This window comes from Solea senegalensis, linkage group LG7 (genome assembly GCF_019176455.1).
Source record: "Solea senegalensis isolate Sse05_10M linkage group LG7, IFAPA_SoseM_1, whole genome shotgun sequence".
Taxonomy (NCBI): Eukaryota; Metazoa; Chordata; class Actinopteri; order Pleuronectiformes; family Soleidae; genus Solea; species Solea senegalensis.
In genome coordinates this window covers 12,628,305-12,647,394 of record NC_058027.1, presented here as the reverse complement: position 1 = coordinate 12,647,394, position 19,090 = coordinate 12,628,305, and the positions used below count along the sequence as shown (strand labels likewise).

The 19,090-nt window shown below is 39.6% G+C and overlaps 1 protein-coding gene across 2 annotated transcripts; it reads right to left on the bottom strand.

Moving 5' to 3' along the window:
- Positions 1-6,941: 6,941 nt before the first annotated feature.
- On the bottom strand, positions 6,942-18,807 carry slc7a9 (solute carrier family 7 member 9). 2 transcript variants are annotated; one of them, XM_044030755.1, is made up of 13 exons: positions 18,680-18,807; positions 17,308-17,433; positions 16,504-16,651; positions 14,999-15,241; positions 14,466-14,591; positions 14,272-14,371; positions 13,908-13,952; positions 13,625-13,748; positions 10,929-11,032; positions 10,648-10,744; positions 10,015-10,164; positions 9,304-9,478; positions 6,942-8,787 (listed from the first exon to the last, which is right to left on the bottom strand). In XM_044030755.1, the coding sequence occupies exons 2-13, from the start codon at positions 17,422-17,424 to the stop codon at positions 8,726-8,728; spliced, it is 1,491 nt and encodes a 496-aa protein (XP_043886690.1). In that variant the 5' UTR covers positions 17,425-17,433; positions 18,680-18,807; the 3' UTR covers positions 6,942-8,725. The 2 variants fall into 2 exon arrangements, with proteins under 2 accessions (XP_043886690.1, XP_043886692.1); XM_044030757.1 differs by having other exon boundaries at positions 17,308-17,430.
- Between the last annotated feature and the right edge of the window lie 283 nt (positions 18,808-19,090).

Here is a 19,090-nt window from a genome sequence, read left to right as displayed (position 1 = left end):
TTAGTTTTTTATTTGAAACTGTGGGCCACAGGGTGTATATTGGTGGGCAAAATCTAAAATAAAATTGAGAACATAATTAAGTGTCTAACTTAATAGTAAAGGGGCCTGTACATGAAACCTAGGATTTGTCCGTAATCTGGTGAACTTGTTTCTGTACGTGTGACAGCTACTGCACGTCTGTCCATCCTGTGCTGTGGGAGGGAACCTGAGAACCCGGAGAAAACATGCAAACTCCATGCAGAAAGGCCCTTGTTCTGACCTGCTGCAAACCCGGGTCAGAGTGCTGTCCACTACACCCAATTTATGATAGATTTATAGATTTATTTATTTATCACCAAATTTACCAGATCCAAATCACTTATCCAAAACATAGTTTCAGAGGTTACAAATACTTGAGTAACCTTTTGGATAAATTGTAATTTTATAGTAGTAGTTTTATTTCAACACACTTTTACTTTTACTTCAGTATATATTTGAAGAAAGAACGGTACTTTTATGACGTTCCATTTGGTTCACTGACGGTCGTTACTTTATTTTTTAATAATATCTTTTTTTTTATTACACATGCTATTTTTCTCCCTGTTGGCTATGGCTGACAAAATCTTGCCAATTAAATGCAGCCAGTTGAGTCGCGCACCAGCTGTTAGCCGCTCAGCTGTTAGCCGCAGATTTGGGCTCCAAGTGGACTTAAAACACACCAGCGGCTCATTGTTTACTGTGTCCATCACCGAGGCTCTGGTCTCTGGTCTCTGGTCTCTGGTTTCTGGTCTCCTGTCTCTGTGTTTCTGTTGTACACTCCGGACGCTGCGTTTCAGCTATCAGTTGTTTCAGCTCAGCTGTCAGCTAATTTATTGTGTATTGTATTGTAGGTAAAGCGTGATGTATTTAATATAATAATTAAAAAAAAATTATATTAAAAATAGTTCATTTATTATTGTTTTAGTTCAAGGGTTATTTATTGTATTATAAAGATCATATTTATTGTTTTATTTAAAATATTATTATTTAACATGTCTTAATTTGAACATTGCTGTTTCATATTATGTTGTGCCTTTTTTGTATTTTGTGTTGCTCTGAATATTTCAAAAATAAATCAGAAGAAACTCATTTCTTGTATTCTTGAGTACTTGAGTAGTCTTTTCACTGCATACTTTTTTACTCCTACTCAGTAATTATTTTCATACTTCTACTTGAGTAATTATTATCTTAAAGGAACAGTACTTTTACTTGTGTAATTCTACTCTACCCACCTCTGCATAGTTCACATTACAAAGTAATGTGTCACAACACATACCTAAGCTTAGTAGGACAACTACATAGAGCCATTATGTCTTATAGTCACAAGCCTTTTGTGTTTTGACAAGTCAGAGTAGCTGCTTTTAGTCACTATTATGTCTTGTGGAGCTGCAATAATACATTGGCATTATCTATCGGCTTGATATCATTGCAAAATGGAGACCTATTATTACACAGCCACCTCCCAAATATTTATTTAATTTTACTTTTTGTTCTGGATTGATCAAACACTTCCTCTTATGTGTGCATCTGTGTGTGCTGGAGGAGGAAACAGTGACTCTTTTGTCTTTGGGTGGCTGCTGAACTGCACAGAGTGGTTTAGATGAATAACCTAATTTGCATATGAATTTTTAATTGTAGCAGTTCAACCCAACATGTTCACTAAAATGACACAATAAGCAGGTTTTGTCTGTAAAGCTAAACCAAGTAATGGGTTATCTTGTGAGATTTGTAAATGTTTGGTTCAAAATGGTTGTGAGCGTGCAGTTTTGTTTAGGAAGCCAAAATGTTGTGTTTTGCTGACTTGACAAACGACTACAGCCATAGCTGCCTGGTTTGCAGCTTGGGAATGGGGTTGCTTCACGCTCACAAATATTGACAGTGCTGTCTGCACCAACAAGAAACAGCATCAGTGAATTTTGTTTTTCACCTCAAAACGACTTTCAGAAAAATGCAGCGCTTTACTTCAGAGCCAGGAGGTTTGGATTCCCCTCAGTAACACCTGCCAAGAAATGGCTTCTCTCTGCGGGGAAGGACAAGTAGGCTCTGGGTGGAATGAAGATAGATAACTGAAGGTTCATTAGCTAGTTAGGCACAGGGAGGGGTGTATCGCAGAAGACTGCAGAGTCTTGTTAAGAGTCCATATTTCAGTACAGGACCAAGAATTCCACCATAGTTGCTCATCGTTTCTTTGTTGACATTAAAGTCGCCTAATGACATTTTATTTCTGATGGGTGTAATTCAGTGACGTAAACATGACCGTGGAAAGAAGCCCGTTCTGTCCCCTCATTGGAAAAGTGGTGGTTGGTTCTCTCCAAAAGTCCAGCCTCAGGCTCGGTTGTCCTCTAGAGATTTGCAGAACACTTCAAAGACAGATCCCCTCCACTTACATACCGATACCCCCTCCCCTGCAATAAACACGAGAACTTAAGGAATTAATTAGACACTTGATCAAACACGGGTTAGTGAATTTAGCTCACGGAAGATGCCAGGAATAATGTAATCGTATGCTGAGTGCTGTCATGAGGGGTATCTTTGATATGTATACAGCCTGTATTTCGTATCAGATCCAGCATGACAGCTTACATTGGCTGTCTCTTGACCCCTCTTTTATTCACAGAGGGATAAGAAGAGAGGGATATTTTGCAGGCTTTACTCCTCACACTGTGGGACAGCACCACAGCGCTATAGAGATGCAAATAAAAAGAAATCTGCTCCTTGAAGCCCTGTTCTTTAAACAGAGTTTCTGCCACAGGGGCAGTTGGCTCACATCAAAGAAGTAGAGGCTCTAATAAATTGTCAAACATCATATAACCCTCTCATAGGTGAAAAGGTGAGAATCTGTTTTGTATCTATGTTTAGGGTAGCCCCGTACACTGCCAATATCCAAAGTGTTACCTCTCTATACTCATGCAGAAATAACACATCTATTTCTAGTGACAAATCACATCCATCGTGTGTTGTATATGCTGGATACGCAGCTGCATTACACCACGTGTCGATAGAGAGTGTTGATTCATGGTGTCTTCTCTGAGAGATGGGCTCTCTTCTTGCGTGCTGTAAATAGATTGTATGGGAAATCTATGTGAACACATTTGTCCATAAATGAAAGTCTTTCTTATCTTTTAATGCCATCCCCAGATAGACATGCCGGTTGTTATTGACTGGAGGTCAAGCGACATGTCACGGCTTCTTTGCTCTCGGTGGGTATGTCAGAAAACAGGATAACCCAATTTAACGAGATAAGTGTGAAAACTATGTTATGGATTGGAGGGAAATTGTCTTTTTTTGACAGAATATGTGATATGTATCGATGACTTAGGGGTACTAATGTTTTACAAAAATAAAACTCCAATAATAAAATCTGAGCGGGCCTGGAAGACAGCTGATGTGACCCCTCTTAAATTATTTCAAGGTCAGTCTCTCATCCCATTCTCCTGACTGCACTTTAACAAAACAATCTTTGCTGCATATACTGTATTTCACCGGTTTTGTGTTGATTGAACAAAATGGCATGACGTTATTGTACAAATGCTTTTTTATTATTATTCATTGTGGCATTTTCTGCTGCACAAATCCTCAATGGCAGGCGAGGAAAACCATTTATGACAAGAACCTAAGAGATCATAACTGAGCTGTGAAGCAGCAGTGGCTGTAGGCAAGGTTTAGAAGTACACAGGGAGGATAAACATCAGACAGGTTCCTGCCAGGCAGCCACTAAAAGCAGTTAAGGCAAAACGCCTCCTCCAAAACAAAATATTCACCCTCAAATGTGTTTTTTTTTACCAATGCCTGCCTGTGCACTTCTTTCTCTGTCACCTTTCTTGCTCTTTTCCCACATATATTCATAAAGACACACACAACAGTTCAGCCACCGACTGTGTGCAGTCTCTGTAGTGAAGCCACCCGTGCATCAGGCTGCGGAAGCCAGGAAGCAGCCCGCTGATCAAAGCACTGCTAAACAGCCAGAAACTACAGCGAGTGCAAGAGCGCAGCATGCACAGCAACATAATTAGCAAGCAGCGCTTTTTTACATGTTGAATTCCACTCTTGATCTCCCACATTTTCACCCACAGAGTTGTACGCACACGTGTGCATGCAAATATGGTGACAGAAACACATAAATACCTTAACTTGTATTTACTATTCGATATGACACTCGGACAAAAATGTATAAACTGTGTGAACTGTAGTTTCGCCCGAGTCTCGGTGAGATGGCACCAGCTATTGATTGATAAGTTGATCAAATAAAGAGATAGTTCATATACTAGTTTTTAGACGTGTGGTTGTATGAGATATTGACACACTTTGCCAGTCGTGCCTGTTAGCGTACCACCATTTCAGTGACTCATTAATAACATGGCTGCCAGCAGGGACAGAAGAAAAACAAATTTAGCCAATTTACAAAAGGCTTGCCTAATAAAATGTATGCGTGATTAAGTCAAGATATCATAAGAATATGTTAGCCATTTTATTAGTCTTTTCCAGCTGGAAAAAGCTCACCAATTTGCATCCAGTTTTGGACCCTTCTATTTGCATGTTCTGCCCGTGTGTGTGGGTGGGTTTTCTCCAGATTCTCTGGTTTCCTCCCACAGTCCCACAAAAAACATGCAGGGGTTAACAGGAAACTCTAAATTGACTGTAGGTGTGAATGTGACAGTGAATGGTGGTTTGTCTGTTTACCCTGCGGTGGACTGGTGACCGCTCCATGATGTACCCTGCCTTTCGCCCTGGGTCAGCTGATATTGCCTCCAGCAGCCCCTCATGCGAATTAATAAAATTCAAAAACTTGTCATTTGGTCACTGCACTTAAAAATGCATAAATTCTATTTCAGATATGATCCCGGCATTTCAGAGCCATGAAAATGGAGAAATTTAAAAATGCTGCAAGCAAAAACAGAGACTCGTGGAAATAATGATAACGATAATGAAGTTACACACATTCACTTGATTGGTCAAGTGTTAACACTTTTGGTTTCAGTTTGATCTGGTCGTTCTGATAAAAGAAATCCTTGTTTGTACTTTTCACCAATGTTATTTTCCATCGGTAGTAGCATCAACTTCCTGGTGAGACTGATGTGCACCTGTCCAGTGTACCTGAATGGTCACATGATATACCATACTTTTTTTTTTGGCATATTAAGCAGACGGAGCTCCAACACTTGTCTGGACTCAGATTGATTTTATCTGAAAAGTTTTTTTTGTTAAATATTTTTTTAAAATAGTTCACATTTGAACGCACTTATGGAGGCGGCAGTGGATCAACAACTCCTGTGTGTTGTGATGTAATCGCGGATTTTCTCTATAGACTTGGGAAAGCCAGTAAAGACTTGATCATGACGAGGACACTGCAAACGTAAGGAATCGCACACTTGAGCAGTGTCCAAGTGAAGTGTCTGGAAATGGCAACGAATTATTAGCTCATGCAACCACACTTGGAAAGACCTGAATTATCCCTCAAAAGTTAACAATTCGAGGTTGTTGGAGGAGAGATCAAAGTAAATACAGAGAAAATCTATCATAAGAGCCAAAGAGTATGTGTTTAAGAGTGCAGTGAGAGACAGAGAGAGAATAATTGAAACAAAGGCAGGAGAGAGTTTGATGAGGAGATAACGTGTGATGTGACGATGTGAATTATTACAAAAAGAGAAAAGAGGGATGATAGTAAAAACAAAACCCTCCAATATCCAGGTTAATTATTTTTCTCTGCACTGAGTGATGAACTAGTCATTGCAGAAGTCATTTTAATTGTAAAACCTCTTTAAGCTGACAGATAAAACAGAGGTCATCTCATGTTATTAAGAATTTATCAGCAGCAGTCTCAGCACCTTGGGCTCAGCTCATCGACTCCTGGAGCTGCTTTAACAGAGAAATGCATCAGTGAGCAACTTTGGTGGACTGCAGGAAGAGGGAGAAAGGCCATTCAAGGTGCCAGGTGGTTTGGATCAGGGATAGAGTGTGACATAGTTTGGAAAATCATTCAAAAGGGAGCCTCAAATGTGCGAAACACGCCTGTAAGAGGATCCTCTTCTGCAAAAAGGATCGCAGTGAATGTGAAATGGCTGTGGCTCACTCTGCAGTCACTGCTTATTCAAGTGTGCCCTCCAATGGAGGAAACAGGTCATGCTGACAAAAGACTCCTCTGCTGGTTGATAAAGTGATTTGTTGTGACTGTTTGGACTTAAAAAAAACCATTATTTTACTCACAGGAGCCAACATCAGCCATCTGAGTAGTTCTACAGTTAAATCTGAAACTTGTTTCTGGTGCAAACAGTGCAGATACAGTAAAAACCTTGAGCTGCCAGTAAGGGAAAACAATCCAACTGATATTAATGCATTTTACTCCCTGAAGTCTGGGACACTATCTGATCCTCCCAAAACAATCAGAACAATCACAGACTTTATTTGCAGCATATGTTCATTAGTGACACATTATACATACAGTATTTTGGGAAGGTCACTGAGTGATTGAGAGGATCTAAACCATATGCTAATGCAGTAACTGATTGGAAAAGCACAGTAATGTGATTAAAATGATATGCAGATGGGTTCTCATCAGAGCTGTCTCTCTATTAATGAGATGATGAGATTTCTCTCTCTCTCTCTCCCTCTCCCTCTCTCACACACACTCTCTCACACACACACTGAGAATATGCACAGAATGTGCACATTCCTATCATTGAGTTCAATCAATCTACCACAACCAAATTTGATTACCACACGAATATGACCAATACTATAAAATCTAGTTTCCTTTTGTAACTTCCACAGTACTTTTAAAGAAGACTTTTGAAAACATTTTCTTAACAGCACACATTAACTTTTTTAAGTAAAATGTTTATTTTTCCCTCACTACATGTTTATTTCACCCTAGTATATTCCTAGTTGCTTTTCAGATTAAAATGTTGTATTATATAAGTTATGTGTATATAAGTTAAAATGTGTTATGGTTACATTTGGCCTACAACAGCCCAAACCCAGTGTCAGATTGAGACGTTTTGGCACAATTTGGCACAATTCAGTTATTTGCATTTCCCCTCAACATTTTTAGATGGTCCAATTATCCAATGTTTTATTCCAGAATGATCTTTTTAATACCTGGTTTAGAACCACAGATATAAGGTACTTATAACTTTATGAAGACATCATTTAAGTTGTGAAAGTGGCTCCACCTTGACTTGATTTAACAATACATCGAGTATTAACAAGCTACTCTGTCGTTTAATGTAATAGTACATTAAACAACAGAGTCAGACTTTTCCCATTTTGTAACTGCCACAAAATCAAATCTTAAAACTCTGCTGACACTGAATGCAGCATTGTTTTGCGTCATCTGCGGCTCCGATAAAACATAAAAACAATTTTAATACATTCTGAACAATATCACTTTCCTCTGCCCACTAACCAAATGATGAATGTTCTTCCTGGGACCCAGTGCCTATAAAAGAGTGATGAAACAGGATGTAAGTGCTCATCTTTACGGCAATGTGTAAAAAATCTCATCTTTGATCGGATTAGTGCCAGCAGAGTCCTGGAATTTGTGGAAAAAAAAGGATTCAGTCTTCACGTGGGACCTGTTGAGAGACAACAGCTTTCTTTACTGAAAACACCACGCACATTAAAACTGAGCCAAGCACGTCTGGCTACACAACCCACATGCTGCTTCTACAGACAGTTCCAGTGTAATTTGGCAGAAGTGAGTGAGCAGCTCTTCTGAGAATCCTCGCATTCAGTGAAGCCAATTAAAGCAACATTTACTGGCACCTACTGGAGAAAATCTTCACTTGCACTCTAAGGATTGTACATCGGGAAAACCTAATGTGTGAAGTGCCTCTATAGGGCAACAAAGACCCAACTCCCACAGAGTGCTGGACAAGAGTAATATCCAGAGGCTCTGCCATTTTTTTGTGATTTTATTCAATCGCACTGTTCTGAATCCTGCAATGATTGCAATCAATGTGATGTTCTCTGCTTTCTAAGAGTATTTATTTGAATAATACATTCATTATCCGTCTCCTAAAGTGCCAAGCACATGCAACTTATAGGCAGAGCTATTTGCTGGAATCACATATTGTTTATTTCCTGTTTTATGTTATTTATTTATTTATTTTTCTTGTGGTGTATGGAGTGCATTTCAAAACAGTACAAGGTTCCGTACAATGCAAAAGGTGAAGGAGAGTACAAAGTCAAAAAGGCTGAAAATGACAATATAAAACTTTCGTAAAACAAATGGAAAACAAGGAAGCACACGCGTTCTATATGCAAATATTATTTAAGAAAATAAACATGTTTCCGAAACATGAACGTTTGTGTTTTTTGGTTTTTTTTCAAATTCTCGCATCTTTATCGTATTTAAAACCGTTCCCATTCCGAGTGCAGATAAATGTCACGATTGGCATTGTTGTCATAGACTCCACTTTCTCGTGAGTGTTCAAGTATTGATGTCAGAGCAGTGGAAGTTGTAGTGATTTCATAAAGATTTCACCAGAACATGGTCATTCAGGCTGTCATGTTAAAAAAAACAACAACATATCAGCAGAAATGACTGGTCACACCAGTCCACAAACACAATACAACACACCAGCTACTTTGTTTTTGACCCTGATCCACCTCTGACCCCAGGCGTTGGATTGGCCTGTCTCCAGAACCAGGCACAATGTGAATCATGACAAGCAGCAGAAGTCATCGTGGTTTTCTCTTCTGTCCATTTTCATTCCGTTTTCTCTGGAGGAACTACCTCCATCAGCAGCTGGAGATAAATAGTAATGGGCCCTGCAGGAGAAAGCACGTCAAATGTCACTTTTTCACCATGGTCCATCGTGGCATCAGCACAACCTCACACTGTTACCACTGTCACACGAGCAAGCACTGGCACACCTGTCCTGTCCAGGCTCTAGTCCCAATCAGAACCTTTGTACTCTCACTGAACCAATCCATATTCACAGCAGTTAAGTGGAACCAAAGTTCCACAAACTTGTGCTATCAATGGTGGGTGTTGCTAATTTGAGTAGAAGTAAACATTTTTTTTACACACTTTCATTCTGTTAAAAACTTGCAGTTATTTATAGGTTCTGAACCAAAACTGTTAAAAAGTTGGTGTGGACAGTAGAACCAGGCCAGTGCTGCGCTGGTGTAAAAAGGTCTATCGGTTTCGTAATCGGTTGAACCTTTTGAACATATTTCTCCTTTCACTTTCTACCAGTGGTCAAGAGGCAAACAACGTATATCAGTGACTTGAATTCTGCAACTTGCCTCCTGAATTTCAGTAAAAATGAGAAATAAACTTACTCATGAGTTTGCGTGCCCATTCAACCTTACGGTGAACAAAAGGGTAATAGAGTAGAAATCCACTGAACATGAACACTGCACAGTAGATATATTCCACTTCTGGCTTATCAATGATGGGGGCCAGGACTAAGTAGCCAGACACCAGCACCATCAGGCCCGCTATGACAACTGGCACCTTGAAATTATCACAAAGAGTTAAGATTTTACTTTTCACACAAGGAAACAGAATACCATTTTTTTTTAAAGAATTTGTATTGATTATTACAAGGTTTTATACAGTGAAGTATACTCTACTTCTGTATTTAAATTTTTTTTATTACATTTAAAGGGTGAGTGTGTAAGATAACTCTCTCCCTTTATCTCTCCTCTTTTCTACTATAATTTCTTAATTGAAGTCTTCATGACAAAAAGCCCTTGCCTAAAGTACATATAAAAAGTTCCTTTTAAGTCTGTATGTCTGTGGTGTTTCACTTCACGACGTTAGTAAACTTTAGGGTCATGAATTATACCAGATACTTTACTTCTAGGAACATACCCCGCACAGAATCATTGGAATATTGACCCAAAGTGGTCTTTTCAGAAAGCTCTGCAGACTCACGTGAGAAAGTCTGGGGTGGTAGCAACAGTAGCTGTGTTTTGGTGACTGAAGTTACAAAAATAGAAGTAAATAGAAAATAGAAGTGAAACTGTGCCTTGTTAAAAAAGTCTCACCTTCACTGGTCTGTGGAGCTCCTTCCTTGTGAATCGCATCACTATGAGTCCCAGTGTTGTCAGACCATAAAACATCCACTGGGCAAAGCTGAAGTAGTTTATAAGGGTGTTAATGTCAGCTGGGATAAGGTAGAACATAGCCAAAACACCCTAAAACACACAAAAACAGGTACACATAATAGTGGGAAAAAGAAACAAAGAAATGTTTTACATTCAAACAGAGGTGATTTTTATGTCCCCAAGGAAGTTGTTTTTTTATTCATGATTTCTGTCATTTGTTTACGTATCTATCTGTGAGCAGCATGACTCAAACGATAACATTTTTGAGTTTTATGGTGCTTTGTCGAGTTGTTAATTCACAAAATAAGCTATTCTGTGTTTATGACTGTTTCCTGTTTATATTTCTCTTGCTCAGTTCTATTTTTTTTACTATTTTGTGCAAAGAACTTGACATAAAAAACTCTACAGCATAACATTACTTTTGTTGTTTAAGTAATTTGTGAAAGTGAATTGTGACATAAAATGACACACAACAAATGCAGTGCACAACAGTGGCAAACAAAATCAACACAGACACCAAGTAGAAATTCTAACATTAAAAAGACAGATGGTCATTAAATGTGCAGGACTCACATTCAGTATGAGAGCAGGTAATGGTGTACAGTACTTTGGACTGATATAGGATAAAATTTTCACCATGTGACCCTCTCTACCAGATACATACGTCAGTCTGTGGGAGGAGAAAGACAGACATATGTTTGTTTTTCATGTTTAATTTGTTCTTGTACCAATTTTTCTCAACCCACCTCTCATATGTTTTCCCACCACTAATAACAATTATACTACCAATAATACAAATAAACCCCACATGTCCTTATCATATCTTATCTGATAATAGGATGGTTGTCTTTTACCTGGCACCACTGAAGCAGGATCCATTGGCAGTACCAATTGTAGAGAAGACAACAAAAAGTGGAACGATCCAGGACAGAGGATAAAAGACTTTGTCCCCAAACGTCTAAAATGTACAAACCATATACTTAACAATGGACTAGGAAGACAAGACACTGCTAATGTATTACTTACATTAGTCAATTACTTTCATATTACACATACATATAAAAGGTAATGTTAATATAATGCATTTATTATTTATTAATCTTTCGGCTTCTCTCTTTAGGGGTCACCACAGGGGATCATCTGCCTCTATCCTGTTCTATCCCTTGTGTCCTCTTCTGTTACACCAACTGTTTTCATATCCTTTTTAACAACATCCATGAACCTCTGTGGTCGTCCTCTTTTCTTGCTGCCCTGCAATACAATACAATCACTATTCCGCCTCTGCACATGACCAAACCATCTCAACATTTATTTCCAAACGGTTCAACCCGAGTTGTCCCTCGACTATACGCTCCCAAAAAGAAACCTCAGCATCTTCAGCTCTACCACCACCAGCTCCGCCTCCTGTCTTTCAGACAGTGCCACAGTCTCCAAGCCAATCATCGTAGCAGGTCTCACCACCGTCTTGTAGACCTTCTCTTGCACTTTTCCTACTACCCTTCTGTCACCTCAATCTCAAGGTTGATCAAAGTGCTGTACAGAAAGAACACCAATAAAAAGCCATAAAAATAGAAAGCATAAAAACATAAAACGTTTAAAAATGTTACAGAACATAATTAAAGCACATAAAAGCAAACAAACAAACAAATAAACAAACACGGGAGTCCAGCTCAACCCACGTTAAATGCCACGGAGTTAAAGTAGAATTTTAAAGGAGATTTAACGAGTCACATTAACAGGCACATCTGATGTGCCAGGACAGGGCATTCCAAAGCTGCCACAGCGAAGGGGGGTCCAGGTTTCACATTTTGATAAGAGGTTGTACAGAGTGTTTAAAAGCAGCTGGAACACACCCTGATCTAAGAATAGTGTGTATTAAAAGACGTACAGTTGTCAAAGACATTTTTAAGCAGGCGAGAAGGGACACTATCAAAAGGACAGCATGTAGCCCACGAATGCATAACTGTGTCAGAGAGTGTGGAAAAGAATATTGGCTCAAAATGATCAAGGATAGACTGGCAAACAAAGGTCAAAGGGGTCAGTGGCATGAGTTAACAGAGGTGATGGTGGTGAAGGTAGCCAGCTGAAGAGAAGACATTTTGTCAATCAAACTTTTTTGGAAGTTGTCGCAGAGAGTAGGAGATGGCACCACAGGGGAGATATCACATGGATGTACAAGGGAGTTGAAAGGGTTGAACAGAACCTTGGGGCTGTTATTGGAAACTTGACTAGACAAATGCTCCATTTTAGCAACCTTAACAGCTCTCGGGTAGACTGAAAGGCAATCATGCAGAATTTGATGAGAGATGTGGAGCTTGTCTTTTTTCCATCTTCTCTCAGCTTGTCGATATGCGCGTCGGAGAGCACGGCTGGAGTCATTTACCCATGGCTGTGAAATATGCTTGGTTTTAAAAGGGGAAACAGAATCCAGGATATTCATACATAAGGAAAGGAATTTACAAACGCGCATCGGCACTAGGAGCACAATTGTCATCAGGTGTACAACACAAATTAGATTCATTAAATAAGGTAGCAAACTGCGAGGCAGTTTCGGGGGTTATAATGGGCCGGAGGAGTGAGGGAGCATAGGCTCGAGCAAGAGATTGAAATAGTAAATAACACAGGCAGATGGTCAGAAATACATGTGCTCATAAATGTCATTTACACACACACAGATAGGACACATGATAACACAAGATCTCCAACCACTCTACCCTGCCTGCACTCTCCTCTTCATCTCTTGTGCACTGTCCATTGCTTTGGATGGTTGAACCCAGGTACACTCATCATCCACTTTTACTAACTCTGCTCATTGCATCTTCACCGTACCACCTGTCTCACTGTCATTCGGACACAGTTATTCTGTCTTGCCCCTGCTAACCTTCATTCCTCTTCTCTCCAGTGCATACCTCCACCTCTCCAGGCTCTCTTCCACCTGTCCCATGCTCTCACTGCAGATTACAATATCATCTGCAAACAACATAGTCCACGGAGACTCCAGCCTGACTTCATCTGTCAACCTGTCCATCACCATTGCAAACAAGAAAGGGCCCTGATCTGATCCCTGATGTACTCCAACCTACACCTCAACACTGTCTCACTGTCCCCATACATGTCCTGCACCACCCTCACATACTGCTCTGCCACTCCCCACAGTTCCTCTCTTGGTGCCCGGTCGTAAGCTTTCTCTCGATCCACAAAGACGCAATCCAACTCCTTCTGGTCTTTTCTATACTTCTATTTACTAGTTTTTCTTGGCATGAACTTGGACTGCTACTCACTGACCTTCACTTCTTTCTTTAACCAAGCTTCAACAGCTCTTTCCCAAGTCTTCATTGTGTGGCTGATCAACTTACTACCTCTGTAATTACGACCACTACACTTGCTGTAGTTCCTCATTCCACCACTCATTTCCTGATCTTCTTTCTTCTGTCCAGAACACCAAACCTATTCTTGGCTGTATGCCTCACAACTTAAGCTGCACTTCCCCAGTCATCTGGTAATACCAAAAAATATATTATATGACTATTAAATGACTTCAACTCCTTACCACAGCAACAGCTGGAGACACCAGCACTTCAGTGGAGGTCATGACAGTGAAGTAAGCAATGTTGACCATTACATAGCACACAGAAACCAAGGGGATCCCAATAATAATGGCCAGTGGCAAGTTCCTGAGAGTAATCCACAAAACACAATTTAAGAGGGAAACAAGTTGTGTATTTTGCCACTTAAGAGTTTAAGTATTACATTTAAGTATGAACAAAAGTTAATAATTATCTTGAGGGAGTCTTTAAAAACTAATCACCTTATACAGTGAGTTTCAGTCTTACCTGTATGGGTCTTTCACTTCCTCTGTGATAAAATTCAGTTGGTTCCTGAGAAAACAATGGCGTGAACATGAAACGTTGTGCACAAAGCTTTAAATTGAGAAGCATTGCGATTGATATCATCGGTAAGCTCACAAAACATGTTATCTGGTCTAAGGGAATTTAGCTATCCCGTTTCTGCAGCTGCATTGTGTGGAATATGTCATTTTCTTAAGGTAACATGAAGGCTTGGAGAAAGGGCAGAGAGCATCTGAAAGACTGACACCTGATGATTTTATGTGACAGTTCAACTCATAAATACATCACTTTATGGAGGAGCAGAGTTAACCCTGCACATCAGGTTAAAGAGGAGAACATTAACTATTACCATCCATCAAAGGCCCATAACCCGTTATAAAACGCAAGACCAATTGCTCCAAAAGATGGCGGAGTGTCACTGAATGCATTTGAAAAATTCTCAGTATTTCCTGAAAAGGGAAAAGAAAATGTAATGTGTTAAAAATATTTTTAACAAATCTAATCAAATAACATACAATACACTGAAAGGACAATAAAACCCACCTTGAGCTAACAGAACAATTCCAGCCCCCGTTATGATAAAAATGATTAAAAGTTTAGCTGCAGTAAAGAAATTCTGCACATATCTCGCCAGTCTAGCACTAAAACAGTTGACTGAGACGACGACACCTGAGAAGAAAACAATTAATTACAAGTTAGACATTAGAAATAAATGGCAGAGAAAAAAAGAAGAACACCTTTGGAACTTGTAAAATTACAAAGGTTCCATGTTGAGCTGTTATGAGCATTAATGTAAGGCAAAATAAATTAAAGTTAGCAAAATAGTTTTGAGGTCTTAAATGCCAGTTTGCTGTTTACTTGTTGATGGTTAACAGAAGTTCACAGAGTTTCTGTTAATCATCCATCCATCCATCTTCTGCCACTTTATCCTCCCCAGTTGACGGACAACATGATCTTCCACTGACCCACATCCACCTTTTGTAGCCAGTTCAGTTTTAATACTAAATACGTGATCAACTACATCCGTAATGAGTGCAATGTGCCGTTGACTGACTTAAACATTAACTTCCACTTACATATAGCTGCTGCAGCCAGACACTTGGTAATAATGAGGGGAGGAGTGCAGCCAGGGTAGAAAGGAGTGGAGGCATATTCTGCAAAGCTCAGCGTGATGATGGCAAAGGCTGAAGGCCTCAACACAATGACAGTGGTCCAGGAGTAGAGGTAGGCCAAAATGGGGCCAAAAGCCTCCATTAAATATGAATAATCTGCGCCGGATTTGGTGATCATGGTGCCAAGCTCAGCGTAGCACAGTGCCCCTGTGTCGACAAACACATGAAGAGAGACGGACTAATTAAGTTTGATCATTTCTTCTGGTGAAAGATTCAAAAGAAAGGTTAAGAACAACAAAAAACATTTGGTTCTCTGACACATTTACTCAAAGTAAATTATACAGAGAAGCCAGTCATGTAGCATTTTACAACGTTTTGTCCATAACATTATCCGTAATCTGTGTAGCCTTATAAAGATAAAGATTACCATTGTGAAACGAACTGACCATGAGTAAGGTCACATTTTATGTGTGTTAATGTTTTGCCAAATTGGTAAATCAAACATGTACAGTGACCATAATGAAGAGTCATGCAAAAACACACCCGTTAAAGTTTAACAGTTATCTGAATTTACAGCAGCAGTCACACTCTACAGACTTTACTTTAAAGCCCCATAAATTCACAAAAAGACTCATAAATCTGTTTTATGCGTCTGAATGGGGAACACCCATACATCATGTGTAATAAGCGGACATCGTCTTCAAGTTGCAAAATGAAGTCCCGCGGTGAAGCCTTGAGATTTGACTGGGATCATTTAAGTCTTTGAAAAAGTGGAAGTTCTCAGACGTCACCTGCAGACTCAGACACCCGCTGTCATTCATCTAAATGGGAACACAATTTACATATTTGACATTATATGTCATTGAAGAAGACCTGAAACTATAGTGACTGAGACCATTAACTCCTAAAAATGTCAACATCAGTAAACACAACAGAAGTGGGCTCATTTTCCAATCAGCTTCCATTCAAATTGAGTTCTTTTTGCCACCAGCGGTATCTCTCCCTCTAGTGGCTCTTCAGTGAGTTGTTACTTCTGTCCACCTTATTCCTGTCCCCCATTATACATTGTGTGAATTCTGGGTGTAATTTCTGATGCTTCCCGATACTGTGTTTTCCACAGCAACTGGACGCTAAACATCAAGAACAATTGTGAAATGATGTGGGAACATCATACAACAACATACACAAGCATAATTACCTACTTTTATTCACTCCATTGCTACAGACGATGAAGCTGTAAACAATGTGAAAAGCTCCGAGGCGTATTAGTGTTCACACATAAGGTCGGTCACGTTTTGTTGAAGGAGGTTGGAGACAATTTTGTTTTTTTTAAGCTTGACATAGAGTCAAGTCAGAGCTTTAGTGTCCCACATCAACAAGCCATGATTTTGGTTTCTACCTCATGCATTGTAGGACCACCGCTGTGATGCTGAACAAAGTGGTGTATTGGTTTTGGATGAGGTTCTCACCCATAGTGGAAATCACGCCACAGGCAGCCCAGGTGAGGAGGCACGGTCCCACAGCTCCACTATACAGCAGAACAGCCTTGGGAGAAATGAAGATGCCTGAGCCGATCATACTCCCCACAATAAAACCGATGCCACTCAGCAGACCAACCTGACCAAACACACACAGAACAAAGAGGAAGTACATTATTTTAAATTGTTATCTTTATGGATTTTCAGCCAGGAAGTTTGTTGTCTGGGTATTTCCAACACTGAGTTTCATGTCATCTGCTGCTAGATAGCAGACCTTAAAGGTGCAGTGCACAACGTTTGGTGATTTTTGTTGATGTTATTCTGCCTCCGTTTGGTGTGATGTACCATTATTTGTATGCCGCGTCCTTCATTTCGGAGTATGCCATGCATCTTTGTGTATCTTTTGTCGTACTCCAACCTGTTTGTCGCCGTCTCATTTCACTAGCACAATGTTGCTGTTGCCAATGTCTGTCTTGACATAAAACAAATCACTTCCTGTGTGCAGAACAGGAACGTTCCAGGGCAACATGAGATTTTTGGGTTAATGGGTTCAATTCAGTTCAATTCAATACTACACTATAAAAGACTTACAGGAGGGTTCAAGTCCAAGAGTTTTATTTGTCACATGCATTGTTTTACATACAACTCATATAACACAAAAGTCTGAAAAGTCTGACGCAGCGTCAGTCCAACCCCCGTCTTTGTGAAAAGGTACGACTGGAGGGATCCAGTCTAGCACTAAAGTCGTTCTCAGGAACACCCACACATGGGACAGACAGAGATACACACACTCACATCTTTTTGAAGCACAGCGGCCTTCACAGCCTGTTTGTCCTTAGCAGGAGAATCCATGCTGGGGCCAGTGGAGCCATTCAGCGACTCCTTCCTCTCCCTAGCGCCATTTTCATCCATTTCTCTCTGCTAGTGGCCAAAAGAAGCACAAATGCTCACATGTTACACCAGTTAAAACAGCTTATCAAGTGTAATGATAAGGTATATGAAGAGACTGTGGCCCCCTGCCATCAGTGCCAGTTTCTCAATAATTAGACCATAGACCAGGGGTGTCCAAACCTTTTTTTAATGAGGGCCATATTTGATAATGTTTTCCCTTTTTTTAACAGTACCATTTACATACAAATGCACTGTTTTATAAGAATATGATTTCATTAAAAAATGAAAAGAAAAAAATCATTTCTTTCCACATCTGGAGTCAAATAACATAATATGAGATGAGTGCATATAGCTGTCTGTCACAGAAGGATTGTTGGTTTCAAAGTGCAACACCTTACCTGCTGAGCTCATGGGGGTGACATGTGACCAGAGGTGTTTTTTGACTGAAGCTGTGGGCTGCATAACATCTCACCAAGGGCCGTGATTGGCCCGCGGCCCGTAATTTGGACACCACTGCCATATAGACAGTAATAATAGATGTAATCTTCCAAAAGTCAACAAATACTAGCTGTCCTTCTCACTTATACATTATGAGCTTTATCAATGGAACCAAAATGACATCATACTCTCGTGAAGAATCATAAACTTCTCATGGAAATGTTTACCCATGTTGTAGATCACAAGAAAGTAGATTCATTTTCACAAGAAAGGTAGATTTAACTTTAATTCACTATATTCTTACTTCCAGATTGGCCTCAGGTAGCAAACTAAAAGACTATCAGTTGTATAACCTTCTATGAATGAGTCTCAAACCAACAACATTTTTGAAAATTCAAAAACGTAAGATATGTGTATTTAAATGGCTGAATTTAGGTTTTTATTTCCTCTCAGTGTTTCCCGAATGATGCATATGCGTAACCACTTTTTAAAGTTTACAAACCTCTGTGTCCAAATTCACTATACAAATTGTGACAAGAATATATTACCACATTGTTGCACATACATAGGCATGAATGTGTGAAGTGCTTTTACATCCCCCGACTCTTTCTCTTCAAGCAGTGCACTGAGTGGTGTATCACATCAGCTATAAGTGCCTCATACACCCCCACCTCAAAAAACCTGAATTATGCCTTTTAGTATCATCAAAATTCAAAACTGTTAAGTCTTGAGTGTAATAAAAAGTTGCATTTTAGAGTCAGGGTCAGTCATCTGACCTACTCGAAATAGAACATGTTGATTAGACTAGATTAAATATTTCAGAGGATTTCTCACTTACATGTTAAAATCACTTGATGCTCCACGTACGTTGAATCTTTGTTTGTTTTCCAACTCCAGGTACAATGATATGAAGTCTCCTCATTGGTACTGAGCTCGGTCAAGTGAGGGACAGGAGGAATGTCTGATGCAAATGAAAAACCTGAGTACGCCCCTCTGATAGGAGGTTCCAAGCTCTGATTGGGTCTCCTAGATTAAAGGGAGGTGGGTGAAGACATGAGGGTTAGGGTTTTTAAATTTTTCAAACAACATTACATACACAAAGAAAACAATGGCATACAATTTTGCAAATAAATCAACAGTGTTTTAATACAAATAACAGTAACTTCTGTTGTAGCAGTTATGATCCTAAGATGCACAAAGTTCAATATGATTGACCCAGTATGAGAAATGTCTGCTGTATTGATACAGT